Source organism: Electrophorus electricus, chromosome 20 (assembly GCF_041902795.1).
Source record: "Electrophorus electricus isolate QZ-2024a chromosome 20, ASM4190279v1, whole genome shotgun sequence".
NCBI lineage: Eukaryota > Metazoa > Chordata > Actinopteri > Gymnotiformes > Gymnotidae > Electrophorus > Electrophorus electricus.
This window is the reverse complement of record NC_137516.1, coordinates 3240001-3262165: the sequence shown is the minus strand read 5'-3', so window position 1 is coordinate 3262165 and position 22165 is coordinate 3240001. Positions and strand designations below refer to the sequence as shown.

General features: G+C 43.1%; 2 protein-coding genes and 3 long non-coding RNA genes across 7 annotated transcripts in view; all 5 read right to left on the bottom strand.

The window, feature by feature from the left end:
- Positions 1 to 30: 30 nt before the first annotated feature.
- Positions 31 to 1743, bottom strand: LOC113590934 (uncharacterized). Its single transcript, XR_004777126.2, has 4 exons — positions 1594 to 1743; positions 1137 to 1224; positions 748 to 865; positions 31 to 361 (listed from the first exon to the last, which is right to left on the bottom strand). It is a non-coding gene; the product is annotated as an uncharacterized LOC113590934 (long non-coding RNA).
- A 3654-nt stretch (positions 1744 to 5397) lies between these two features.
- Positions 5398 to 7116, bottom strand: LOC118242955 (uncharacterized). Its single transcript, XR_004777121.2, has 4 exons — positions 6967 to 7116; positions 6510 to 6597; positions 6121 to 6238; positions 5398 to 5727 (listed from the first exon to the last, which is right to left on the bottom strand). It is a non-coding gene; the product is annotated as an uncharacterized LOC118242955 (long non-coding RNA).
- Positions 7117 to 11049: 3933 nt separating this feature from the next.
- LOC118240072 (beta-microseminoprotein-like) lies at positions 11050 to 12811 on the bottom strand. The gene is made up of 4 exons (XM_035536328.2): positions 12654 to 12811; positions 12150 to 12237; positions 11761 to 11878; positions 11050 to 11379 (listed from the first exon to the last, which is right to left on the bottom strand). Exons 1-4 carry the CDS (start codon positions 12654 to 12656, stop codon positions 11253 to 11255), a joined length of 336 nt encoding a protein of 111 aa, XP_035392221.1. The 5' UTR covers positions 12657 to 12811; the 3' UTR covers positions 11050 to 11252.
- Positions 12812 to 14357: 1546 nt separating this feature from the next.
- LOC113590930 (prostate-associated microseminoprotein-like) lies at positions 14358 to 15403 on the bottom strand. The gene is made up of 4 exons (XM_081703836.1): positions 15397 to 15403; positions 15129 to 15246; positions 15029 to 15062; positions 14358 to 14922 (listed from the first exon to the last, which is right to left on the bottom strand). The coding sequence occupies exons 1-4, from the start codon at positions 15401 to 15403 to the stop codon at positions 14803 to 14805; spliced, it is 279 nt and encodes a 92-aa protein (XP_081559962.1). The 3' UTR covers positions 14358 to 14802.
- A 1803-nt stretch (positions 15404 to 17206) lies between these two features.
- LOC145652584 (uncharacterized) overlaps positions 17207 to 22165 on the bottom strand; it is a 5093-nt gene continuing 134 nt past the window's right edge. The window contains exons 1-4 of one of the 3 annotated variants that reach the window (XR_014118812.1): positions 22161 to 22165; positions 18449 to 18540; positions 17935 to 18277; positions 17207 to 17637 (exon numbers count right to left, since the gene is read on the bottom strand). The exon at positions 22161 to 22165 is cut by the window's right edge and continues 134 nt beyond it. This is a non-coding gene — a long non-coding RNA (uncharacterized LOC145652584). Of the gene's footprint in view, positions 17638 to 17934; positions 18278 to 18448; positions 18541 to 22052; positions 22075 to 22160 lie in introns of all 3 variants that reach the window. The other 2 variants (XR_014118810.1, XR_014118811.1) reach the window with 2 other exon arrangements.

Here is a 22165-nt window from a genome sequence, read left to right as displayed (position 1 = left end):
GTAAAGAAATAAAGAAGCAATTTGCAAAAGTTTTTTTTTGTATTTCTGCACTTTATTTATTTCATGTTCATACAGGTCTATAAGTGTATCACTAACTTGAGTGCCTGCATCTCACGTTTGCTGGGTATTGTGGGTCTGCTACTGTGGTATTCTGTAAACTGTGATTGTTAATTTGATTAATCACCACTGATGTGCATAATGCAGGAAATCTTTATTGATTTGTGTACTTGAGCATCACTTTCCAGTAGCAGAATAAGGACACTCGATGGCTGGATTTCCCTTTTGGAAAACTTTAAATGTACAGGTTTCATAATTATATTTCACCTCACAGTCACCAGAAAAGTGCAGTTTTGATGGTAAACTGTAGAGTAAAAAAAAGACACACAAAAAACAGGTAACTGTATTAAGAAAGAGACCTTAGACTTGTAAATTTATTCACTTCAAAGGTCGACCACATTTCTTTTCACTAGATTTTCATCTCTAGATTATAATTTTATGAACTATGCTCTCAGTTTTAGTGTCTAAATCTGACAGTAACATAACTGAAAAATTTTCTCAACCAAAATGACATGAAGTTCCTTTTTTTTTTTTTTTTTTTTTTAAATATGCAGAATAAGGCAAGAGATGTGGAGTTTCTACTGTTGTATACTGTAGAAAATAAACCTGGACATCATTGTTTAAATGTCTATTGCGAATAAGTAGTGTGTCTGTGCATATTTCATAATGTGTGGCTGAGTGTGTATTTACCCATCACAGCATCTCAGTGATGTGGGGTTACATTCACACTTGTTGCATTTGCTGTTGGTCCAGGCAGAGCCCACGGGGTGCCAGGTCTTATCCGCTAGATCCTGACAATGAGTCGCACCTGCCCAGAGTGAGAAGATCAACACACGTGGATTATAAAAGCCCAGTATTGAATAACATGGGTTCGTCTTACTATTATTGTGGTGAGGGCACACTACTTGTAATCAAAGGTTGCAGTTCAAGTCCCGCCACTGTTGGGCCCCTGAGCAAGACCCTTAACCCTCAATTGTTCACGTTTTATTCAGTCATAACTAAGATGCTTTTGATAAAAGTGTCAGCTAAATGCTGTAAATGTATATGGAATTGTGTGTGAGTGTGTGTGTGTACACTACCAAATTCCAGTTTTGCATTAAAGCAAGCAGCATTGCTCAGAGGAATGAGTCCACACAGCACTACCAAGACTGACCACTTCAGCATGCACTTTGGACCAAAAAGTCAAATAAAGAAATTGATTGGATAAATACTTCTCTTGAAGAATGTGTTTTTAACATACATTTTCAAACTTTCATTTTATTTAAACTCCCATAATTACTTTCAATGGCACAGATAGATATGACATTCCTATTTCATTTGAAAAAGTCTCCACAATAACAACTGATCACTTCCTAGAGCAAATATTTGAATATATTTGTAGACATTTCTAACAGGAGGTTTCTAAGTATAATACAGAAGATTTAAAATTGTCATAAAGAATGAACAAGTCCAGTTAATATTAGCAAATGTTGAGAACATTTATAGCTTGTAAACAGGTAAAAAGCGCAGCGGAATTTGGCCAGAGAGATTTCTTACCATGGTTCAAAGCTAAGTGTAGATGTTCCAGAGGTTGAGAGCAGATAACAAACGCTTCTTTTTAAACAGAGCGGAGCGGGCTGGGTTAGTGACGTCAGATGCATTTCAAATAAGGCAGGTGTCATGTCCTGGAAAGACCCGGACCTGCTGAAGAAAGGAACTGGCTGAAAAGAGAGAGAATAACAATGAGACAGCAAGATGGACAGAGAGTGGAGGACATGAAGAGTGTAGCAAAGGAGCAAGAAAGGGTAGAGAAAGGACAAACGAATGACAGAATGAAAGAAAAGGAGAGAAGGAAAAAATGGAGGATAGGAAAACCTGTTTGGAGCAAGAGATAACTAGAAGAATGATGGAAAAAGAAAGGAGCAAAGGAGGAGAGAAGAGAGGTGAACGATGAAGGGAAAAGCTTGGAGGGCAAGAGAAGGAGGAAAGAATTTGGAACTAAAACAGAAACTAGAAAACAAGCACAAGTCTTAAGACGAAGAGCACTGGAGCAAGAAAGAGAGGAAGAGCGAGAGAGAGAAAGAGAGGAAGAGCGAGAGAGAGAAAGAGAGGAAGAGCGAGAATGGAGAAGGAAGTGAAGGTATTGCTCCACGAATGGAAGTGCAGAGGAGAGAGGGAGGGAGGGGGAGAGAGAGAGAGAGAGAGAAAGAGAGAGAGGGGGGGAGAGAGAGAACAGAGAGAGAGAAAGGGGGAGAGAGAGAGAGAGGGAGAGAAAGAAAGGGAGAGAGGGGGAGAGTGAGAGAGAGAGAGAGAGAGAGGGAGAGAGAGGGGAGAGAGAGAAAGAGGGGGAGAGGGAGAGAGAGAACAAGAGAGAGAGAAAGGGGGGAAAGAGTGAGAGAGAGGGAGAGAAAGAAAGGGAGAGAGAGAGAAAGAGGGGGAGAGAGAATGAGAGGGAGAGAGAGAGAGAGAAGGGGAGAGAGAGAGAAAGAGAGAGAGGGGGAGAGAGAGAATGAAAGAGAGGGAGAGAGAGGGAGTGAGAAAGGGAGAGAGAGAGAGGGGGGAGAGAGAGGGAGAGAGAGGGGAGAGAAAGAGAAAGGGGGAGAGAGAGAAAGAGGGGGAGAGAGAGAATGAAAGGGGGAGAGAGAGAGGGAGAGAGAGGGGAGAGGGAGGAGAGAGAACAAGAGAGAAAGAGGGGAGAGAGAATTAAAGAGAGGGAGAGAGAGGGGGATTGAGTGAGAGAGGGAGAGAAAGAAAGGGAGAGAGAGAAAGGGGGAGAGAGAGAGAGGGAGAGAGGGAGGAGAGAGAGGGAGAGAGGGGGGAGAGAACAAGAGAGAGAAAGAGGGGAGAGGGGAGAGAGAGAGGGGGGGAGAGAGGGGGAGAGAGAGAGGGGAGAGGGAGAGGGGGAGAGAGAGGGGAGAGAGAGAGAGAAAGAGGGGGAGGGGAGAGAGAGAGAACAAGAGAGAGAGAAAGGGGGGAAAGAGTGAGAGAGAGGGAGAGAAAGAAAGGAGAGAGAGAGAGAAAGGGGGAGAGAGAATGAGAGGGAGAGAGGGGGAGAGAGGGAGAGAGAGAGAGAGAAAGGGGGAGAGAGAGAGAAAGAGAGAGAGGGGGGAGAGAGAGAGAGAATGAAAGAGAGGGAGAGAGAGGGAGAGAGAGAGAGGGGGAGAGAGAGGGAGAGAGGGGAGAGAAAGAGAGAAAGAGGGGGAGAGAGAGAGGGAGAGAGAGGGGAGAGGGAGGAGAGAGAACAAGAGAGAAAGGGGAGAGAGAATGAAAGAGAGGGGAGAGAGGGGGGAGAGAGTGAGAGAGGGAGAGAAAGAAAGGGAGAGAGAGAAAGGGGGAGAGAGAGGGAGAGAGAGGGAGGAGAGAGAGGGAGAGAGGGGGGAGAGAACAAGAGAGAGAAAGAGGGGGAGAGGGGAGAGAGAGAGGGGGGGAGAGAGGGAGAGAGAGAGAGAGAAAGGAGAGAGAGAGAGAGAGAGAGAGGGGAGAGAGAGAGAATGAAAGAGAGGGAGAGAGAGGGAGTGAGAAAGAGAGAGAGAGAGGGGGGAGAGACGGAGAGAGAGGGGAGAGAAAGAGAAAGAGGGGGAGAGAGAGAATGAAAGGGGGAGAGAGAGAGGGAGAGAGAGGGGAGAGGGAGGAGAGAGAACAAGAGAGAAAGAGGGGAGAGAGAATGAAAGAGAGGGAGAGAGAGAGAGAGGGAGAGAAAGAAAGGGAGAGAGAGAAAGGGGGAGAGAGAGGGGAGAGAGAGGGAGGAGAGAGTGGAGAGAGGGGGGAGAGAACAAGAGAGAGAAAGAGGGGGAGAGGGGAGAGAGAGAGGGGGAGAGAGAGGGGAGAGAGAGAGAGAAAGAGGGAGAGAGAGAGAATGAGAGGGAGAGAGAGAAGAGAGAGAGAAAGGGGGAGAGAGAATGAGAGGGAGAGAGGGGGAGAGAGGGAGAGAGAGAGAGAGAGAAAGGGGGAGAGAGAGAGAAAGAGAGAGAGGGGGAGAGAGAGAGAGAATGAAGAGAGAGAGAGAGGGAGAGAGAGAGAGGGGGAGAGAGAGGGAGAGAGGGGAGAGAAAGAGAGAAAGAGGGGGAGAGAGAGAATGAAAGGGGGAGAGAGAGGAGAGAGAGGGGAGAGGGAGGAGAGAGAACAAGAGAGAAAGAGGGGAGAGAGAATGAAAAGAGAGGGAGAGAGTGAGAGAGGGAGAGAAAGAAAGGGATAGAGAGAAAGGGGGAGAGAGAGAGGGAGAGAGAGGGAGGAGAGAGAGGGAGAGAGGGGGAGAGAACAAGAGAGAGAAAGAGGGGAGAGGGGAGAGAGAGAGGGGGGGGAGAGGGGGAGAGAGAGAGGGGGAGAGGGAGAGGGGGAGAGAGAGAGGGGAGAGACGGAGAGAAAGAGGGAGAGAGAGAGAATGAGAGGGAGAGAGAGAGAGAGAGAGAGAGAGAGAGAGAGGGGGGAGAGAGAGAGAGTGACACGAAGATACTGGAGACTTAACAGAGATGATGGATGAGACAAGAAAGAGAGACAGAAATATGTTGAGACAGTGAAACTGGAGAAGAACAACAAAACAGTAGAGGCCAGAAGAATGGAAGCTACTCACTCCTTAAAGCATCTGCAGCAACTTTCAAATTTAGGTGAAATCGAGTAAATTCAAGTCAGGAAAGTCCACAGAGTATTTAATTACATTTACTGTACATAGGCACTGTCTCTCTCATTATGCAGCACATCTCAAAGTGTTTAGTTACATTTACATAGGCACTGTCTCTCTCATTATGCAGCACATCTCAAAGTGTTTAGTTACATTTACATAGGCACTGTCTCTCTCATTATGCAGCACATCTCAAAGTGTTTAGTTACATTTACATAGGCACTGTCTCTCTCATTATACAGCACATCTCAAAGTGTTTAGTTACATTTACATAGGCACTGTCTCTCTCATTATGCAGCACATCTCAAAGTGTTTAGTTACATTTACATAGGCACTGTCTCTCTCATTATGCAGCACATCTCAAAGTGTTTAGTTACATTTACATAGGTACTGTCTCTCTCATTATGCAGCATGTCTCTTTCTTTATAGGATGTCCAGAATACACCACTGAATAATGCCTGACAAATCCGATCTGTCACAAAGTAATAATTCAGCATTAATAATTCAGCATTCTTGTTCAGCATATTTGTCACTTTGAATGTTGGAGTCTTGATTGTTTTTACTTAGCAAAAGTATAAAAATCTCTGATCACTCTGTAACCATCATGGAGAAACATACCATTCACCATTATTAGATTTAATATTACTGCTAAAAGAATTGACCACGAGAGCTGTCTGTTTTATCAGCAATATATACAGCAATATATATATAAAGTAAAGAAATAAAGAAGCAATTTGCAAAAGTTTTTTTTGTATGTCTGCACTTTATTTATTTCATGTTCATACAGGTCTATAAGTGTATCACTAACTTGAGTGCCTGCATCTCACGTTTGCTGGGTATTGTGGGTCTGCTACTGTGGTATTCTGTAAACTGTGATTGTTAATTTGATTAATCACCACTGATGTGCATAATGCAGGAAATCTTTATTGATTTGTGTACTTGAGCATCACTTTCCAGTAGCAGAATAAGGACACTCGATGGCTGGATTTCCCTTTTGGAAAACTTTAAATGTACAGGTTTCATAATTATATTTCACCTCACAGTCACCAGAAAAGTGCAGTTTTGATGGTAAACTGTAGAGTAAAAAAAAGACACACAAAAAACAGGTAACTGTATTAAGAAAGAGACCTTAGACTTGTAAATTTATTCACTTCAAAGGTCGACCACATTTCTTTTCACTAGATTTTCATCTCTAGATTATAATCTAGATTATAATTTTATGAACTATGCTCTCAGTTTTAGTGTCTAAATCTGACAGTAACATAACTGAAAAATTTTCTCAACCAAAATGACATGAAGTTCCTTTTTTTTTTTTTTTTTAAATATGCAGAATAAGGCAAGAGATGTGGAGTTTCTACTGTTGTATACTGTAGAAAATAAACCTGGACATCATTGTTTAAATGTCTATTGCGAATAAGTAGTGTGTCTGTGCATATTTCATAATGTGTGGCTGAGTGTGTATTTACCCATCACAGCATCTCAGTGATGTGGGGTTACATTCACACTTGTTGCATTTGCTGTTGGTCCAGGCAGAGCCCACGGGGTGCCAGGTCTTATCCGCTAGATCCTGACAATGAGTCGCACCTGCCCAGAGTGAGAAGATCAACACACGTGGATTATAAAAGCCCAGTATTGAATAACATGGGTTCGTCTTGCTATTATTGTGGTGAGGGCACACTACTTGTAATCAAAGGTTGCAGTTCAAGTCCCGCCACTGTTGGGCCCCTGAGCAAGACCCTTAACCCTCAATTGTTCACGTTTTATTCAGTCATAACTAAGATGCTTTTGATAAAAGTGTCAGCTAAATGCTGTAAATGTATATGGAATTGTGTGTGAGTGTGTGTGTGTACACTACCAAATTCCAGTTTTGCATTAAAGCAAGCAGCATTGCTCAGAGGAATGAGTCCACACAGCACTACCAAGACTGACCACTTCAGCATGCACTTTGGACCAAAAAGTCAAATAAAGAAATTGATTGGATAAATACTTCTCTTGAAGAATGTGTTTTTAACATACATTTTCAAACTTTCATTTTATTTAAACTCCCATAATTACTTTCAATGGCACAGATAGATATGACATTCCTATTTCATTTGAAAAAGTCTCCACAATAACAACTGATCACTTCCTAGAGCAAATATTTGAATATATTTGTAGACATTTCTAACAGGAGGTTTCTAAGTATAATACAGAAGATTTAAAATTGTCATAAAGAATGAACAAGTCCAGTTAATATTAGCAAATGTTGAGAACATTTATAGCTTGTAAACAGGTAAAAAGTGCAGCGGAATTTGGCCAGAGAGATTTCTTACCATGGTTCAAAGCTAAGTGTAGATGTTCCAGAGGTTGAGAGCAGATAACAAACGCTTCTTTTTAAACAGAGCGGAGCGGGCTGGGTTAGTGACGTCAGATGCATTTCAAATAAGGCAGGTGTCATGTCCTGGAAAGACCCGGACCTGCTGAAGAAAGGAACTGGCTGAAAAGAGAGAGAATAACAATGAGACAGCAAGATGGACAGAGAGTGGAGGACATGAAGAGTGTAGCAAAGGAGCAAGAAAGGGTAGAGAAAGGACAAACGAATGACAGAATGAAAGAAAAGGAGAGAAGGAAAAAATGGAGGATAGGAAAACCTGTTTGGAGCAAGAGATAACTAGAAGAATGATGGAAAAAGAAAGGAGCAAAGGAGGAGAGAAGAGAGGTGAACGATGAAGGGAAAAGCTTGGAGGGCAAGAGAAGGAGGAAAGAATTTGGAACTAAAACAGAAACTAGAAAACAAGCACAAGTCTTAAGACGAAGAGCACTGGAGCAAGAAAGAGAGGAAGAGCGAGAGAGAGAAAGAGAGGAAGAGCGAGAGAGAGAAAGAGAGGAAGAGCGAGAGAGAGAAAGAGAGGAAGAGCGAGAATGGAGAAGGAAGTGAAGGTATTGGAGAGAAAGAGAGAGAGGGGGGGGAGAGAGAGAACAGAGAGAGAGAAAGGGGGAGAGAGAGAGAGAGGGAGAGAAAGAAAGGGAGAGAGGGGGAGAGTGAGAGAGAGAGAGAGAGAGAGGGAGAGAGAGGGGAGAGAGAGAAAGAGGGGGAGAGGGAGAGAGAGAACAAGAGAGAGAGAAAGGGGGGAAAGAGTGAGAGAGAGGGAGAGAAAGAAAGGGAGAGAGAGAGAAAGAGGGGGAGAGAGAATGAGAGGGAGAGAGAGAGAGAGAAGGGGAGAGAGAGAGAAAGAGAGAGAGGGGGAGAGAGAGAATGAAAGAGAGGGAGAGAGAGGGAGTGAGAAAGGGAGAGAGAGAGAGGGGGGAGAGAGAGGGAGAGAGAGGGGAGAGAAAGAGAAAGGGGGAGAGAGAGAAAGAGGGGGAGAGAGAGAATGAAAGGGGGAGAGAGAGAGGGAGAGAGAGGGGAGAGGGAGGAGAGAGAACAAGAGAGAAAGAGGGGAGAGAGAATTAAAGAGAGGGAGAGAGAGGGGGATTGAGTGAGAGAGGGAGAGAAAGAAAGGGAGAGAGAGAAAGGGGGAGAGAGAGAGAGGGAGAGAGGGAGGAGAGAGAGGGAGAGAGGGGGGAGAGAACAAGAGAGAGAAAGAGGGGAGAGGGGAGAGAGAGAGGGGGGGAGAGAGGGGGAGAGAGAGAGGGGAGAGGGAGAGGGGGAGAGAGAGGGGAGAGAGAGAGAGAAAGAGGGGGAGAGGGAGAGAGAGAACAAGAGAGAGAGAAAGGGGGGAAAGAGTGAGAGAGAGGGAGAGAAAGAAAGGGAGAGAGAGAGAGAAAGGGGGAGAGAGAATGAGAGGGAGAGAGGGGGAGAGAGGGAGAGAGAGAGAGAGAAAGGGGGAGAGAGAGAGAAAGAGAGAGAGGGGGAGAGAGAGAGAGAATGAAAGAGAGGGAGAGAGAGGGAGAGAGAGAGAGGGGGAGAGAGAGGGAGAGAGGGGAGAGAAAGAGAGAAAGAGGGGAGAGAGAGAGGGAGAGAGAGGGGAGAGGGAGGAGAGAGAACAAGAGAGAAAGGGGAGAGAGAATGAAAGAGAGGGAGAGAGAGGGGGAGAGAGTGAGAGAGGGAGAGAAAGAAAGGGAGAGAGAGAAAGGGGGAGAGAGAGGGAGAGAGAGGGAGGAGAGAGAGGGAGAGAGGGGGGAGAGAACAAGAGAGAGAAAGAGGGGGAGAGGGGAGAGAGAGAGGGGGGGAGAGAGGGAGAGAGAGAGAGAGAAAGGGAGAGAGAGAGAAAGAGAGAGAGGGGGAGAGAGAGAGAATGAAAGAGAGGGAGAGAGAGGGAGTGAGAAAGAGAGAGAGAGAGGGGGGAGAGACGGAGAGAGAGGGGAGAGAAAGAGAAAGAGGGGGAGAGAGAGAATGAAAGGGGGAGAGAGAGAGGGAGAGAGAGGGAGGAGAGAGAACAAGAGAGAAAGAGGGGAGAGAGAATGAAAGAGAGGGAGAGAGTGAGAGAGGGAGAGAAAGAAAGGGAGAGAGAGAAAGGGGGAGAGAGAGAGGGAGAGAGAGGGAGGAGAGAGATGGAGAGAGGGGGGAGAGAACAAGAGAGAGAAAGAGGGGGAGAGGGGAGAGAGAGAGGGGGAGAGAGAGAGGGGAGAGAGAGAGAGAAAGAGGGAGAGAGAGAGAATGAGAGGGAGAGAGAGAGAGAGAGAGAGAAAGGGGGAGAGAGAATGAGAGGGAGAGAGGGGGAGAGAGGGAGAGAGAGAGAGAGAGAAAGGGGGAGAGAGAGAGAAAGAGAGAGAGGGGGAGAGAGAGAGAGAATGAAAGAGGGAGAGAGAGGGAGAGAGAGAGAGGGGGAGAGAGAGGGAGAGAGGGGAGAGAAAGAGAGAAAGAGGGGGAGAGAGAGAGGGAGAGAGAGGGGAGAGGGAGGAGAGAGAACAAGAGAGAAAGGGGAGAGAGAATGAAAGAGAGGGAGAGAGAGGGGGAGAGAGTGAGAGAGGGAGAGAAAGAAAGGGAGAGAGAGAAAGGGGGAGAGAGAGAGGGAGAGAGAGAGAGGGAGAGAGGGGGGAGAGAACAAGAGAGAGAAAGAGGGGGAGAGGGGAGAGAGAGAGAAAGAGAGAGAGGGAGAGAGAGAGAGAATGAAAGAGAGGGAGAGAGAGGGAGTGAGAAAGAGAGAGAGAGAGGGGGGAGAGACGGAGAGAGAGGGGAGAGAAAGAGAGAAAGAGGGGGAGAGAGAGAATGAAAGGGGGAGAGAGAGAGGGAGAGAGAGGGGAGAGGGAGGAGAGAGAACAAGAGAGAAAGAGGGGAGAGAGAATGAAAGAGAGGGAGAGAGAGAGAGGGAGAGAAAGAAAGGGAGAGAGAGAAAGGGGGAGAGAGAGAGGGAGAGAGAGGGAGGAGAGAGATGGAGAGAGGGGGGAGAGAACAAGAGAGAGAAAGAGGGGAGAGGGGAGAGAGAGAGGGGGGGAGAGAGGGGGAGAGAGAGAGGGGAGAGGGAGAGGGGGAGAGAGAGAGGGGAGAGAGAGAGAGAAAGAGGGAGAGAGAGAGAATGAGAGAGGAGAGAGAGAGAGAGAGAGAGAGAGGGGAGAGAGAGAGAGTGACACGAAGATACTGGAGACTTAACAGAGATGATGGATGAGACAAGAAAGAGAGACAGAAATATGTTGAGACAGTGAAACTGGAGAAGAACAACAAAACAGTAGAGGCCAGAAGAATGGAAGCTACTCACTCCTTAAAGCATCTGCAGCAACTTTCAAATTTAGGTGAAATCGAGTAAATTCAAGTCAGGAAAGTCCACAGAGTATTTAATTACATTTACTGTACATAGGCACTGTCTCTCTCATTATGCAGCACATCTCAAAGTGTTTAGTTACATTTACATAGGCACTGTCTCTCTCATTATGCAGCACATCTCAAAGTGTTTAGTTACATTTACATAGGCACTGTCTCTCTCATTATGCAGCACATCTCAAAGTGTTTAGTTACATTTACATAGGCACTGTCTCTCTCATTATACAGCACATCTCAAAGTGTTTAGTTACATTTACATAGGCACTGTCTCTCTCATTATGCAGCACATCTCAAAGTGTTTAGTTACATTTACATAGGCACTGTCTCTCTCATTATGCAGCACATCTCAAAGTGTTTAGTTACATTTACATAGGTACTGTCTCTCTCATTATGCAGCATGTCTCTTTCTTTATAGGATGTCCAGAATACACCACTGAATAATGCCTGACAAATCCGATCTGTCACAAAGTAATAATTCAGCATTCTTGTTCAGCATATTTGTCACTTTGAATGTTGGAGTCTTGATTGTTTTTACTTAGCAAAAGTATAAAAATCTCTGATCACTCTGTAACCATCATGGAGAAACATACCATTCACCATTATTAGATTTAATATTACTGCTAAAAGAATTGACCACGAGAGCTGTCTGTTTTATCAGCAATATATACAGCAATATATATATAAAGTAAAGAAATAAAGAAGCAATTTGCAAAAGTTTTTTTTGTATGTCTGCACTTTATTTATTTCATGTTCATACAGGTCTATAAGTGTATCACTAACTTGAGTGCCTGCATCTCACGTTTGCTGGGTATTGTGGGTCTGCTACTGTGGTATTCTGTAAACTGTGATTGTTAATTTGATTAATCACCACTGATGTGCATAATGCAGGAAATCTTTATTGATTTGTGTACTTGAGCATCACTTTCCAGTAGCAGAATAAGGACACTCGATGGCTGGATTTCCCTTTTGGAAAACTTTAAATGTACAGGTTTCATAATTATATTTCACCTCACAGTCACCAGAAAAGTGCAGTTTTGATGGTAAACTGTAGAGTAAAAAAAAGACACACAAAAAACAGGTAACTGTATTAAGAAAGAGACCTTAGACTTGTAAATGTATTCACTTCAAAGGTCGACCACATTTCTTTTCACTAGATTTTCATCTCTAGATTATAATTTTATGAACTATGCTCTCAGTTTTAGTGTCTAAATCTGACAGTAACATAACTGAAAAATTTTCTCAACCAAAATGACATGAAGTTCCTTTTTTTTTTTTTTTTTAAATATGCAGAATAAGGCAAGAGATGTGGAGTTTCTACTGTTGTATACTGTAGAAAATAAACCTGGACATCATTGTTTAAATGTCTATTGCGAATAAGTAGTGTGTCTGTGCATATTTCATAATGTGTGGCTGAGTGTGTATTTACCCATCACAGCATCTCAGTGATGTGGGGTTACATTCACACTTGTTGCATTTGCTGTTGGTCCAGGCAGAGCCCACGGGGTGCCAGGTCTTATCCGCTAGATCCTGACAATGAGTCGCACCTGCCCAGAGTGAGAAGATCAACACACGTGGATTATAAAAGCCCAGTATTGAATAACATGGGTTCGTCTTGCTATTATTGTGGTGAGGGCACACTACTTGTAATCAAAGGTTGCAGTTCAAGTCCCGCCACTGTTGGGCCCCTGAGCAAGACCCTTAACCCTCAATTGTTCACGTTTTATTCAGTCATAACTAAGATGCTTTTGATAAAAGTGTCAGCTAAATGCTGTAAATGTATATGGAATTGTGTGTGAGTGTGTGTGTGTACACTACCAAATTCCAGTTTTGCATTAAAGCAAGCAGCATTGCTCAGAGGAATGAGTCCACACAGCACTACCAAGACTGACCACTTCAGCATGCACTTTGGACCAAAAAGTCAAATAAAGAAATTGATTGGATAAACATGCACTTTGGACCAAAAAGTCAAATAAAGAAATTGATTGGATAAATACTTCTCTTGAAGAATGTGTTTTTAACATACATTTTCAAACTTTCATTTTATTTAAACTCCCATAATTACTTTCAATGGCACAGATAGATATGACATTCCTATTTCATTTGAAAAAGTCTCCACAATAACAACTGATCACTTCCTAGAGCAAATATTTGAATATATTTGTAGACATTTCTAACAGGAGGTTTCTAAGTATAATACAGAAGATTTAAAATTGTCATAAAGAATGAACAAGTCCAGTTAATATTAGCAAATGTTGAGAACATTTATAGCTTGTAAACAGGTAAAAAGCGCAGCGGAATTTGGCCAGAGAGATTTCTTACCATGGTTCAAAGCTAAGTGTAGATGTTCCAGAGGTTGAGAGCAGATAACAAACGCTTCTTTTTAAACAGAGCGGAGCGGGCTGGGTTAGTGACGTCAGATGCATTTCAAATAAGGCAGGTGTCATGTCCTGGAAAGACCCGGACCTGCTGAAGAAAGGAACTGGCTGAAAAGAGAGAGAATAACAATGAGACAGCAAGATGGACAGAGAGTGGAGGACATGAAGAGTGTAGCAAAGGAGCAAGAAAGGGTAGAGAAAGGACAAACGAATGACAGAATGAAAGAAAAGGAGAGAAGGAAAAAATGGAGGATAGGAAAACCTGTTTGGAGCAAGAGATAACTAGAAGAATGATGGAAAAAGAAAGGAGCAAAGGAGGAGAGAAGAGAGGTGAACGATGAAGGGAAAAGCTTGGAGGGCAAGAGAAGGAGGAAAGAATTTGGAACTAAAACAGAAACTAGAAAACAAGCACAAGTCTTATGATGAAGAGCACTGGAGCAAGAAAGAGAGGAAGAGCGAGAGAGAGAAAGAGAGGAAGAGCGAGAATGGAGAAGGAAGTGAAGGTATTGCTCCACGAATGGAAGTGCAGAGGAGAGAGGGAGGGGGGGGGAGAGAGAGAGAGAGAGAGAGAGAGAGAGAGGGGGGGGGGGAGAGAGAGAACAGAGAGAGAGAAAGGGGGAGAGAGAGAGAGAGGGAGAGAAAGAAAGGGAGAGAGGGGGAGAGAGTGAGAGAGAGAGAGAGAGAGAGGGAGAGAGAGGGGAGAGAGAGAAAGAGGGAGAGGGAGAGAGAGAACAAGAGAGAGAGAAAGGGGGGAAGAGTGAGAGAGAGGGAGAGAAAGAAAGGGAGAGAGAGAGAGAAAGGGGGAGAGAGAATGAGAGGGAGAGAGGGAGAGAGAGAGAGAGAGAAAGGGGGAGAGAGAGAGAAAGAGAGAGGGGGAGAGAGAGAGAATGAAAGAGAGGGAGAGAGAGGGAGTGAGAAAGGGAGAGAGAGAGAGGGGGGAGAGAGAGGGAGAGAGAGGGGAGAGAAAGAGAGAAAGAGGGGGAGAGAGAGAAAGAGGGGGAGAGAGAATGAAAGGGGGAGAGAGAGAGGGAGAGAGAGGGGAGAGGGAGAGAGAGAGAGAGAGAGAGAGAGAGAGGGGGGGGAGAGAGAGAGGGAGAGAAAGAAAGGGAGAGAGGGGGAGAGAGTGAGAGAGAGAGAGAGAGAGAGAGAGAGAGAGAGAGAGGGAGAGACACGAAGATACTGGAGACTTAACAGAGATGATGGATGAGACAAGAAAGAGAGACAGAAATATGTTGAGACAGTGAAACTGGAGAAGAACAACAAAACAGTAGAGGCCAGAAGAATGGAAGCTACTTACTCCTTAAAGCATCTGCAGCAACTTTCAAATTTAGGTGAAATCGAGTAAATTCAAGTCAGGAAAGTCCACAGAGTATTTAATTACATTTACTGTACATAGGCACTGTCTCTCTCATTATGCAGCACATCTCAAAGTGTTTAGTTACATTTACATAGGCACTGTCTCTCTCATTATGCAGCACATCTCAAAGTGTTTAGTTACATTTACATAGGCACTGTCTCTCTCATTATGCAGCACATCTCAAAGTGTTTAGTTACATTTACATAGGCACTGTCTCTCTCATTATGCAGCATGTCTCTTTCTTTATAGGATGTCCAGAATACACCACTGAATAATGCCTGACAAATCCGATCTGTCACAAAGTAATAATTCAGCATTCTTGCTCAGCATATTTGTCACTTTGAATGTTGAAGTCTTAATTGTTTTTACTTAGCAAAAGTATAAAAATCTCTGATCACTCTGTAACCATCATGGAGAAACATACCATTCACCATTATTAGATTTAATATTACTGCTAAAATAATTGACCACGAGAGCTGTTTCATCAGCAATATATATATAAAGTAAAGAAAGAAAGAAGCAATTTGCAAAAGTTTTTTTTGTATGTCTGCACTTTATTTATTTCATGTTCATACAGGTCTATAAGTGTATCACTAACTTGAGTGCCTGCATCTCACGTTTGCTGGGTATTGTGTGTCTGCTACTGTGGTATTCTGTAAACTGTGATTGTTAATTTGATTAATCACCACTGATGTGCATAATGCCAGAAATCTTTATTGATTTGTGTACTTGAGCATCACTTTCCAGTAGCAGAATAAGTACACCTGATGGCTGGATTTCCCTTTTGGAAAACCTTAAACGTACAAGTGTGATAATCGTATGTCACCTCACAGTTTGCAGGAAAATTGTCGGTAAGCTGTAAAGTGAAAAAAAAATCATTAAGAAGTGCATAACCTTCTGAGAATGATATATCAAATAACCAGGCTTCATTAGGTTAATTTGAAACATCAGATCTAATAAACATGTTTCATATGTTTACTTTGGAACATCAGACCTCTACACATCACAGCACAGGACTGATCTGGAGAGCATGTGTTGTGCGGTACTGGGACGTGTATTTACCCATGACAGCAGCGCATGGCACTCTGAAGGCATGTGCATGTCCAGCATTTGCTGTTAGTCCAGGAGGTGCCCTTTGGATGAAAGGTCTTATCCACACCATCCTGACACCGAGGCACATCTGTCCAGGGTTCAACAGTCAGGGTCAAACTACCTAGAGACTGGGATACTTCTCTGTTGTTGTAAGTAATGTATACATCTATATAGTGTCGAATGCTATTGTATTAGCTTTTGTATTACAACATGTTGTTGTTAGATCTCAGAGGGTGACAGCACATTATGAAAAGATACGGCATACATCATAACTGTGTGTGGGTACAGTAGACAGAAAAACAGTAGTTGCATGTTACTCTAGAACCTTATGTTACTCTAGAAGGTGTGCTACACTGTGAAAGGAACAGATGTGTTGTTTGTTTTTGCTTGTTTTTGTGTGTGTACCAGTTTTCAGTGACAATCCAGCAGGCAGCATTGTTCAAAGGAATGAGTTCACACATGACTAACACCACAAACACTGACCACTTCGGCATGGACTTTGGAATAAAAATTCAAATTAGGTTTGTTTTAAATTTTTATTCTTAAGAAGAAGGAAAAACAAAAATCACACATGTCCTTGGCCTTACTAGAACACAGATACATATAGGACAAAAAACAGCTTTCTTCTTTACACTACTTCCTGTGCACATTACTTCCAACCTAACGTACTGTAAACTGTGCACATGTATGTAAAACACATGTACACCGAAGCATGAGCCATTTTGATTCAGCAAAAATGCTGTTAAAACCCACTGAGAAGGTTCATAACACACATAACACACATGTGAACAAGCGCTTGAGTGAAATGACTCCTCAGCAAGACGTCACAGTGGAATAATAATTGCCTTTTAAATGCCTAACTGTAGTGTAGAATGTGGTGCGTTACCATGGTAGCACATTATCACATCACTTTCTTTACAAAAATCCATTGAATAAAACACTAATGACATTTCTAGCTTTGTTTTGTTTTTGTTTTTTTTTAAAGAAAACCAAACTACTGAATTTGGGAATAGCGTATACATACCATGGTTCGAAATTAAGCGTAGATGTTCCCGAACCTGACAGCAGAAAACAATGTGTCCTTTTAAACAGAGTGCAGTTGGCTAGGTGGCTGACCGGACAGGCTGACAGCAAGACAAACGTCATGACCTGGAAAGGCCAGTGCCTGCTCAACGTACTCCAGAAACATAAACAAAACCCTTGAAATTTTTATACATGAGGGATACACTGCCGAAGAATACCTCCCAGAAAATCTCTGGAATCAACCATTTTCTGGCTGGAGCTTTCATGTCATGATCCCCTTTAATGTGTCATGAAACTTACTGAAAGCTTTTAGCTCATTTAGAATCCTTACATGCACTCAGACTGGTGCTTATCATAAAATGTTTTTATGACCACTGAAGTCGTCCTGTGTCAATACATTTGGTTTCACATGTTCATGTTTGAGACTATAGGTCTCTGTGTTGCTGCATACCAATATGTTTAATGATAGCAAATATGAATCGACTTGAACTGAACTGAATTGGCCCAAACTCAAGCCTACACAACCTCATCGGGACTGAAGCACAGGAAATATTTTGACTCAACCTTACACCTCACTGTGGTCATTTAGAACTCGTTCTGATGAGCTTGCCAAAAGCCCAGAAGTGTTCTCTCCCAGAGACCTTCATACATAAATTATTCTGATATAACTGAATGCATCTGTCTCTGCACTACTGTCGTGTTCTCACATCACATTTACATTTAAAGACCAAGGGAACATAGTGTAAAATGTTTTTAAGACTGAACAGAAAGAAAAAGATCTGAAATCTGAAACAATACAACACTGTTCTAGTAAAACAGATTAATTCGCTTAGCACCTTTTTGATCGATAGTAGCAAATGTTTTGATAGCAGCAAATTTTGATTCTAAGTGCACAGATGAGTCTCTAATGTTTATAACTGACATCACCAGTTACCAATGCTGATTTTAAAAATCATGCAGAGACCATTCAAGCAGACACATGGTTTTGATCAAGTGACATCAACCTTACGACTGCCAGGGTAAAGCTCATGCAAGCTTAACCAAGATAATGATCACCCAAATCAGGGAAACGGGAGATCTCCAGAGAAATGGCCTACAAGGAGTGTCCAAAAGTTATGAGCTATTTATAGTTTGTAGGTGCATGCTGTGTCCCCACAGAATCAACAATAATCTAAATAGAAAGTAGTGGAACGTTTGGGTTCCCTCCGGCTTGTAAACAAACCTGGAGGTTTGGCTTTCCATACCTGGATACGAGAAGAAACTAGTCTGATATTCATTTACATGTTTTTCATAACTTTATTTATTCAAAAGGCGCACAAAGGGGTAGGGGCAACATCACACTCATCAGAAGTCCATTTGGCAAGTTTGTATGCATCTTGAGTTTTTTGCCTCCCAGATAACTCGAGCATCACTGACGGCATCACATTCCGTTGCTCTGGCTTCTTCCCCATCTCTTCTGAGGAGAAATACTTTAGTCATTTAGACTGATAAATTTAAGAAAAAACAGCTGGAGGAGAAAAAGATGCTTAGAGCCAGGCAGGACAGGAGAGACGGAGGATGCAGGGAAAAGCATGGAGGACAAGATAAGAGAAAAAACCAGACGCCTAAAGATGAGGAGCAACGGAGCGAGAAAGTGAGGAAGAGGGAGAGAAAATAAACAAACAAACAATCCCTTTGCAAAGGTTTTGTGCACATCTACAATCTTTTATTTACAACATTTGATTTAGTCAAAGGTTTAAGAGGTCTTATTAACTTGAGAGTGCCTGCATCTTGCTTTGCTATGAGCTCGGTGTCGGGTGGCATCTGCACTGCTGGCACTGCAGAGCCCACCGGGTGCCGGATCTTATCCACTACATCCTGACAATGAGTCACTCTGGGCAGGTGCGACAAGATCAACACACACAGATTATAAAAGCCCAGTATGGAATATTTGAGTGTTTGACTTGCAGTTAATGTCTGCTTGTGTGTGTGTGTGTGTGTGTACACACATTATCTTTTACCAGTAAGATCCTGCCCAGCAGACTTTTTCCACTCTAGCCCAGTTCTTCCGAGGGGGTTAAAGCAATAGCTTTGGTCATCTTTTATTTAGTTTAAGTCTGAGGGTGTAAGACATCAAGAGTTACTGCAAACATGGTAAGATTTTTGCATAGTTATAAAACTATGGAGTTTAGGGTGCTTGTCAGTGTCATTTGTATTAAAATATATGATACATGACTTCAAAAGAAGTTGAAAAATAATAATAATAAAACTGAAAAATGCAATACGACCAAGCTGAACTGTAACTTGGTGTATGCTTGTCAGAAGTGCTTGGTCTTAGCTGTGGTCCTGTGTCATTTCCCCTCTGAATAGCGGTCATCTTCTAGACCGTGAAACAACATTTTGTGAATTAGTGATAAGAATGATAAGAATGATAAGAATGATAGCAGATATCTACATGACATGGTATGATAGCAAACTGTGCCTGTTGTTACCAGATGTGAAAACCTATAATAATAAATAAAGACCTTTCTAGAGCAAACCAATTACACTGATAAAACATATTGGAGAGAGAGTCCACCTCACAGTGCCACAAACATCACTGTTCCGCCACTGACATGACAAGCTGTGATGGAAAAAGAGAAATGCCATTTATCTTACTAAAGCAACATCATGTTGGTTTATCTCTGCAGCTAAGAGTGATGTTGTAACCAGGATATTTCTTAACAATACATTCAGCAGAGTTATGAAAGTGATAAATAAACATATCTGACTCTGCAGCACAACTTTTTAACTGCACACAAGGAAGGTAGTGATATTTCTACTAATTAATTTTGGCATAAAACAAAACAACTACAAATCAACATATATTCACCAATCCTATTTGAGCTTTACATAGCATTTGATGTAAAATATTTAGTGCATATTATTTTTACTCCACATAATTTCTAGTACTTTTTTTGCACATGTTCAAGCCTACATGAACTGACAGGACATGTACGCTATATTGCCAAAGGAATTCTCTCACCCATCCAAATCACTGAATTCAGGTGTTCCAATCACTTCCATGGCCACAGGTGTATAAAACCAAGCATCCAGGCATGCAGACTGCTTATACAAACATTTGTGGAAGAACGGGTCGCTCTCAGGAGCTCAGTGGAATCCAGCGTGGTACCATGATAGGATGCCACCTGTGCAACTAGTCCAGTCGTGAAATTTCCTTGCTAATAAATATTAAAGTCAGTCAGTCAGTGGTATTATAAGAAAGTGGAAGCGATTGGGAATGACAGTAATTCATCCATGAGGTGGTCGGACACAGAAAATGGCAGAGCAGGGTCAGCGGATGCTGAAGTGCACAGAGGTCTCCAACTTTCTGTACAGTCCATCACTACAGACCTCCAAACTTCATGTGGCCTTCAGATTAGCTCAAGAACAGTGCGTAGAGAGCTTCATGGAATGCGTTTCCATGGCCAAGCAGCTGCATCCAAGCCTTACAACACCAAACGCAATGCAAAGTGTCAGATGCAGTGACTCTAGAGTAGTGGAGACGTGTTCTCTGGAGTAACGAATCACATTTCTCCATCTAGCAATCCGATAGATGAGTCTGGGTTTGGCCAGGAGAACGATAAGTGTCTGACTGCATTGTGACAAGTTTAAAGTTTGGTGGAGGGGGGATTATGGTGTGGGGTTGTTTTTCAGGAGTTGGGCTCAGCCCCTTAATTCCAGTGAAAGGAACTGTTAATGCTTCAGCATACCAAGAGATTTTGGACAATTTTATGCACCCAACTTTGTGGGAACAATTTGGGGATGGCCCCTTCCTGTTCCAACATGACTGCGCACCAGTGCACAAAGCAAGGTCCATAAAGACAAGGATGAACATGTTTGGAGGAAGAACTTGACTGGCCTGCACAGAGTCCTGACCTCAACCCAATAGAACACCTTTGGGATGAATTGGAGCAGAGGCTGCAAGCCAGCAGTTTCTCATCCAACATCAGTGTCCGACCTCACAAATATGATTCTGGAAGAATGGTCAAAAATTCCCATAAACACACTCCTGAACCTTGTGGAAAGCCTTCCCAGAAGAGCTGAAGCTGCGGTGTAGAATTGCCACACACTGGCACGACCCTTCATGCTAACTTATGAGTGGGGCTCCATCACAGATGCTAAAGCTACTTGTTGATATTGAACATAGACACTAAAAATAAAGACTATGAACTGAACGTATTTGCTACATATATTCCAGTCATAAAAATGACATTTGCACCCATAACACCACATGTGGAAAAAAGCCATGATTAGTATAGCCACAGGTTAAAGCACAGGTGGGAAACAAATGTTCCAGTGCAAATTTAATTCACATTTAAAATTCACATTTAAGAAATTACTTATTATTTTGTTTAGTAAAATAAAACCTGGTATATTAGTCCCTGCATATGCCACATTACACTAATTAAAGCCAAAGACAAAATTCTATTTTTTAAGACTGCAAACTTATTCTGAATTAGATTACACTTTGACAAATTCTAATAAACCCAATTTCCCTGTACTAGAGTCAGTACAGTCGATTTCCTGTGGTAAACTTCGTTATGCAATTGCACAGAGTAGAATATTTGTTTAGAGAAATGTGTTATTGCAGGGCTGATTCCAGTAGGCCTTGTGATATCAACATAGAGATTAATAATTAAAGAATGCTGAGCACATATGAAGCACTGACTTTTTCCCTACCTCACACAAAAGGAGAATAGAATCTTGCGGTTTGTTTTTAATTACACACTATATACACCACCATCAACATTTAGCTGACGCTTTTATCCAAAGCGACTTACAATTATGACTGAGTACAACGTGAACAATTGAGGGTTGTTAAGGGCCTTGCTCATGGGCCCAACAGTGGCAGGGCTTGAACTGGCAACCTTCCGATTACAAAGCGAGTACCTGGAATTACACCTACTTCCAGGCTGAATTAATGTATTTTCGAAAAGTAATGGACCAACTAATGAAGAATATCCATCAGACAAGATATATTCCTTTTTTAAAAACCCAACTTCTCTGTGTTTCGTGTTTAATTTAAGCATTTACTCGGACACCCCTGTAGCCTGTTTGGGGCTGTTTTTTGAAGCTGTAATGAGAACTCCATTCCGGGTTTTGAGGCATGCCGTCACGGGCGAAACACAACAGCCCTGACGGAGCTCACAGCTTCCCCAGCGCCGCACTTCGTTTCCTCAGCACGTCCAGGACTCCCGACATATAACCGACATATAACGCAAACAAAAACACGATGGCGTAAAGTGAGCCGTCTCTGAGACAGCAGACGAGGACAGTGAGTACGTCTGATGGCTACCTGGGGAGCTAACCTGGCTAACGCTAGCTAACGCAAGCTAACGCACACAAAGCGCGGTCGGTTATATGTGGTCGGACAGCGCGGCGAGGTCCGCCTTTCACACATACTCCGACTCTCTTGTCGCAAAGTGCTGATTATGGAGTAGGACAACAAATCGTGTTGATGTTAACGTGCGATCTCATCGACTGCGCTAGCTAGCTAACTTGGCTAACCCTAGCTAGCTAATGGAGAGGCGCGGCCGCCGAAGACTGGCCCGCGCGTGCGCCCTCGCGCGGGGCCCAAAGCCCTGCCACTGCTCTCGAGCCAGTTCTGTTGGCTATGCACAGTTAGCTGTGCGTGCAACGATGCCTGTCTTTGTAGGACTAGCTGGTCAGTTAGCTGTGCATGAAAGTAGACTGGTAGTCGGAGAGTCTAATGCATGTCTAGCTGGTTCGAGACTCAGTAGCTAAACGATTTAAACAAGTGCGTTATTTCGTTATTGGCGGTGCTGTTTGACAGGCACTAGCTGGTAAACGGTTGCATATCAAGTGTTGTGCATTGTAGCTTGTGCTAACCTGTTTCACCCCGGTGGTCTCTCTGTTAAGGGGACGGTTAAAATCATTACGTGCTATAAATGCACAAAAACAAACATTTGCTCATTAAGACGCTTTTCCTTTTCTAACCTTCA

Bases quoted from the DNA above. Each gene is read 5' to 3' on its own strand.
- LOC118240072 (XM_035536328.2), bottom strand. The intron at 11,879-12,149 runs GTAGTGTACACA...CACTCTGGGCAG, and splicing joins TAATGCAAAACTGGAATTTG to GTGCGACTCATTGTCAGGAT. The intron at 11,380-11,760 runs GTAAATACACAC...TTTACTCTACAG, and splicing joins TCACTGAGATGCTGTGATGG to TTTACCATCAAAACTGCACT.
- LOC113590930 (XM_081703836.1), bottom strand. The intron at 15,063-15,128 runs GTAAATACACGT...TGTGATGTGTAG, and splicing joins GCCATGCGCTGCTGTCATGG to AGGTCTGATGTTCCAAAGTA. The intron at 14,923-15,028 runs GTTTATTAGATC...TTCACTTTACAG, and splicing joins AAAGTAAACATATGAAACAT to CTTACCGACAATTTTCCTGC.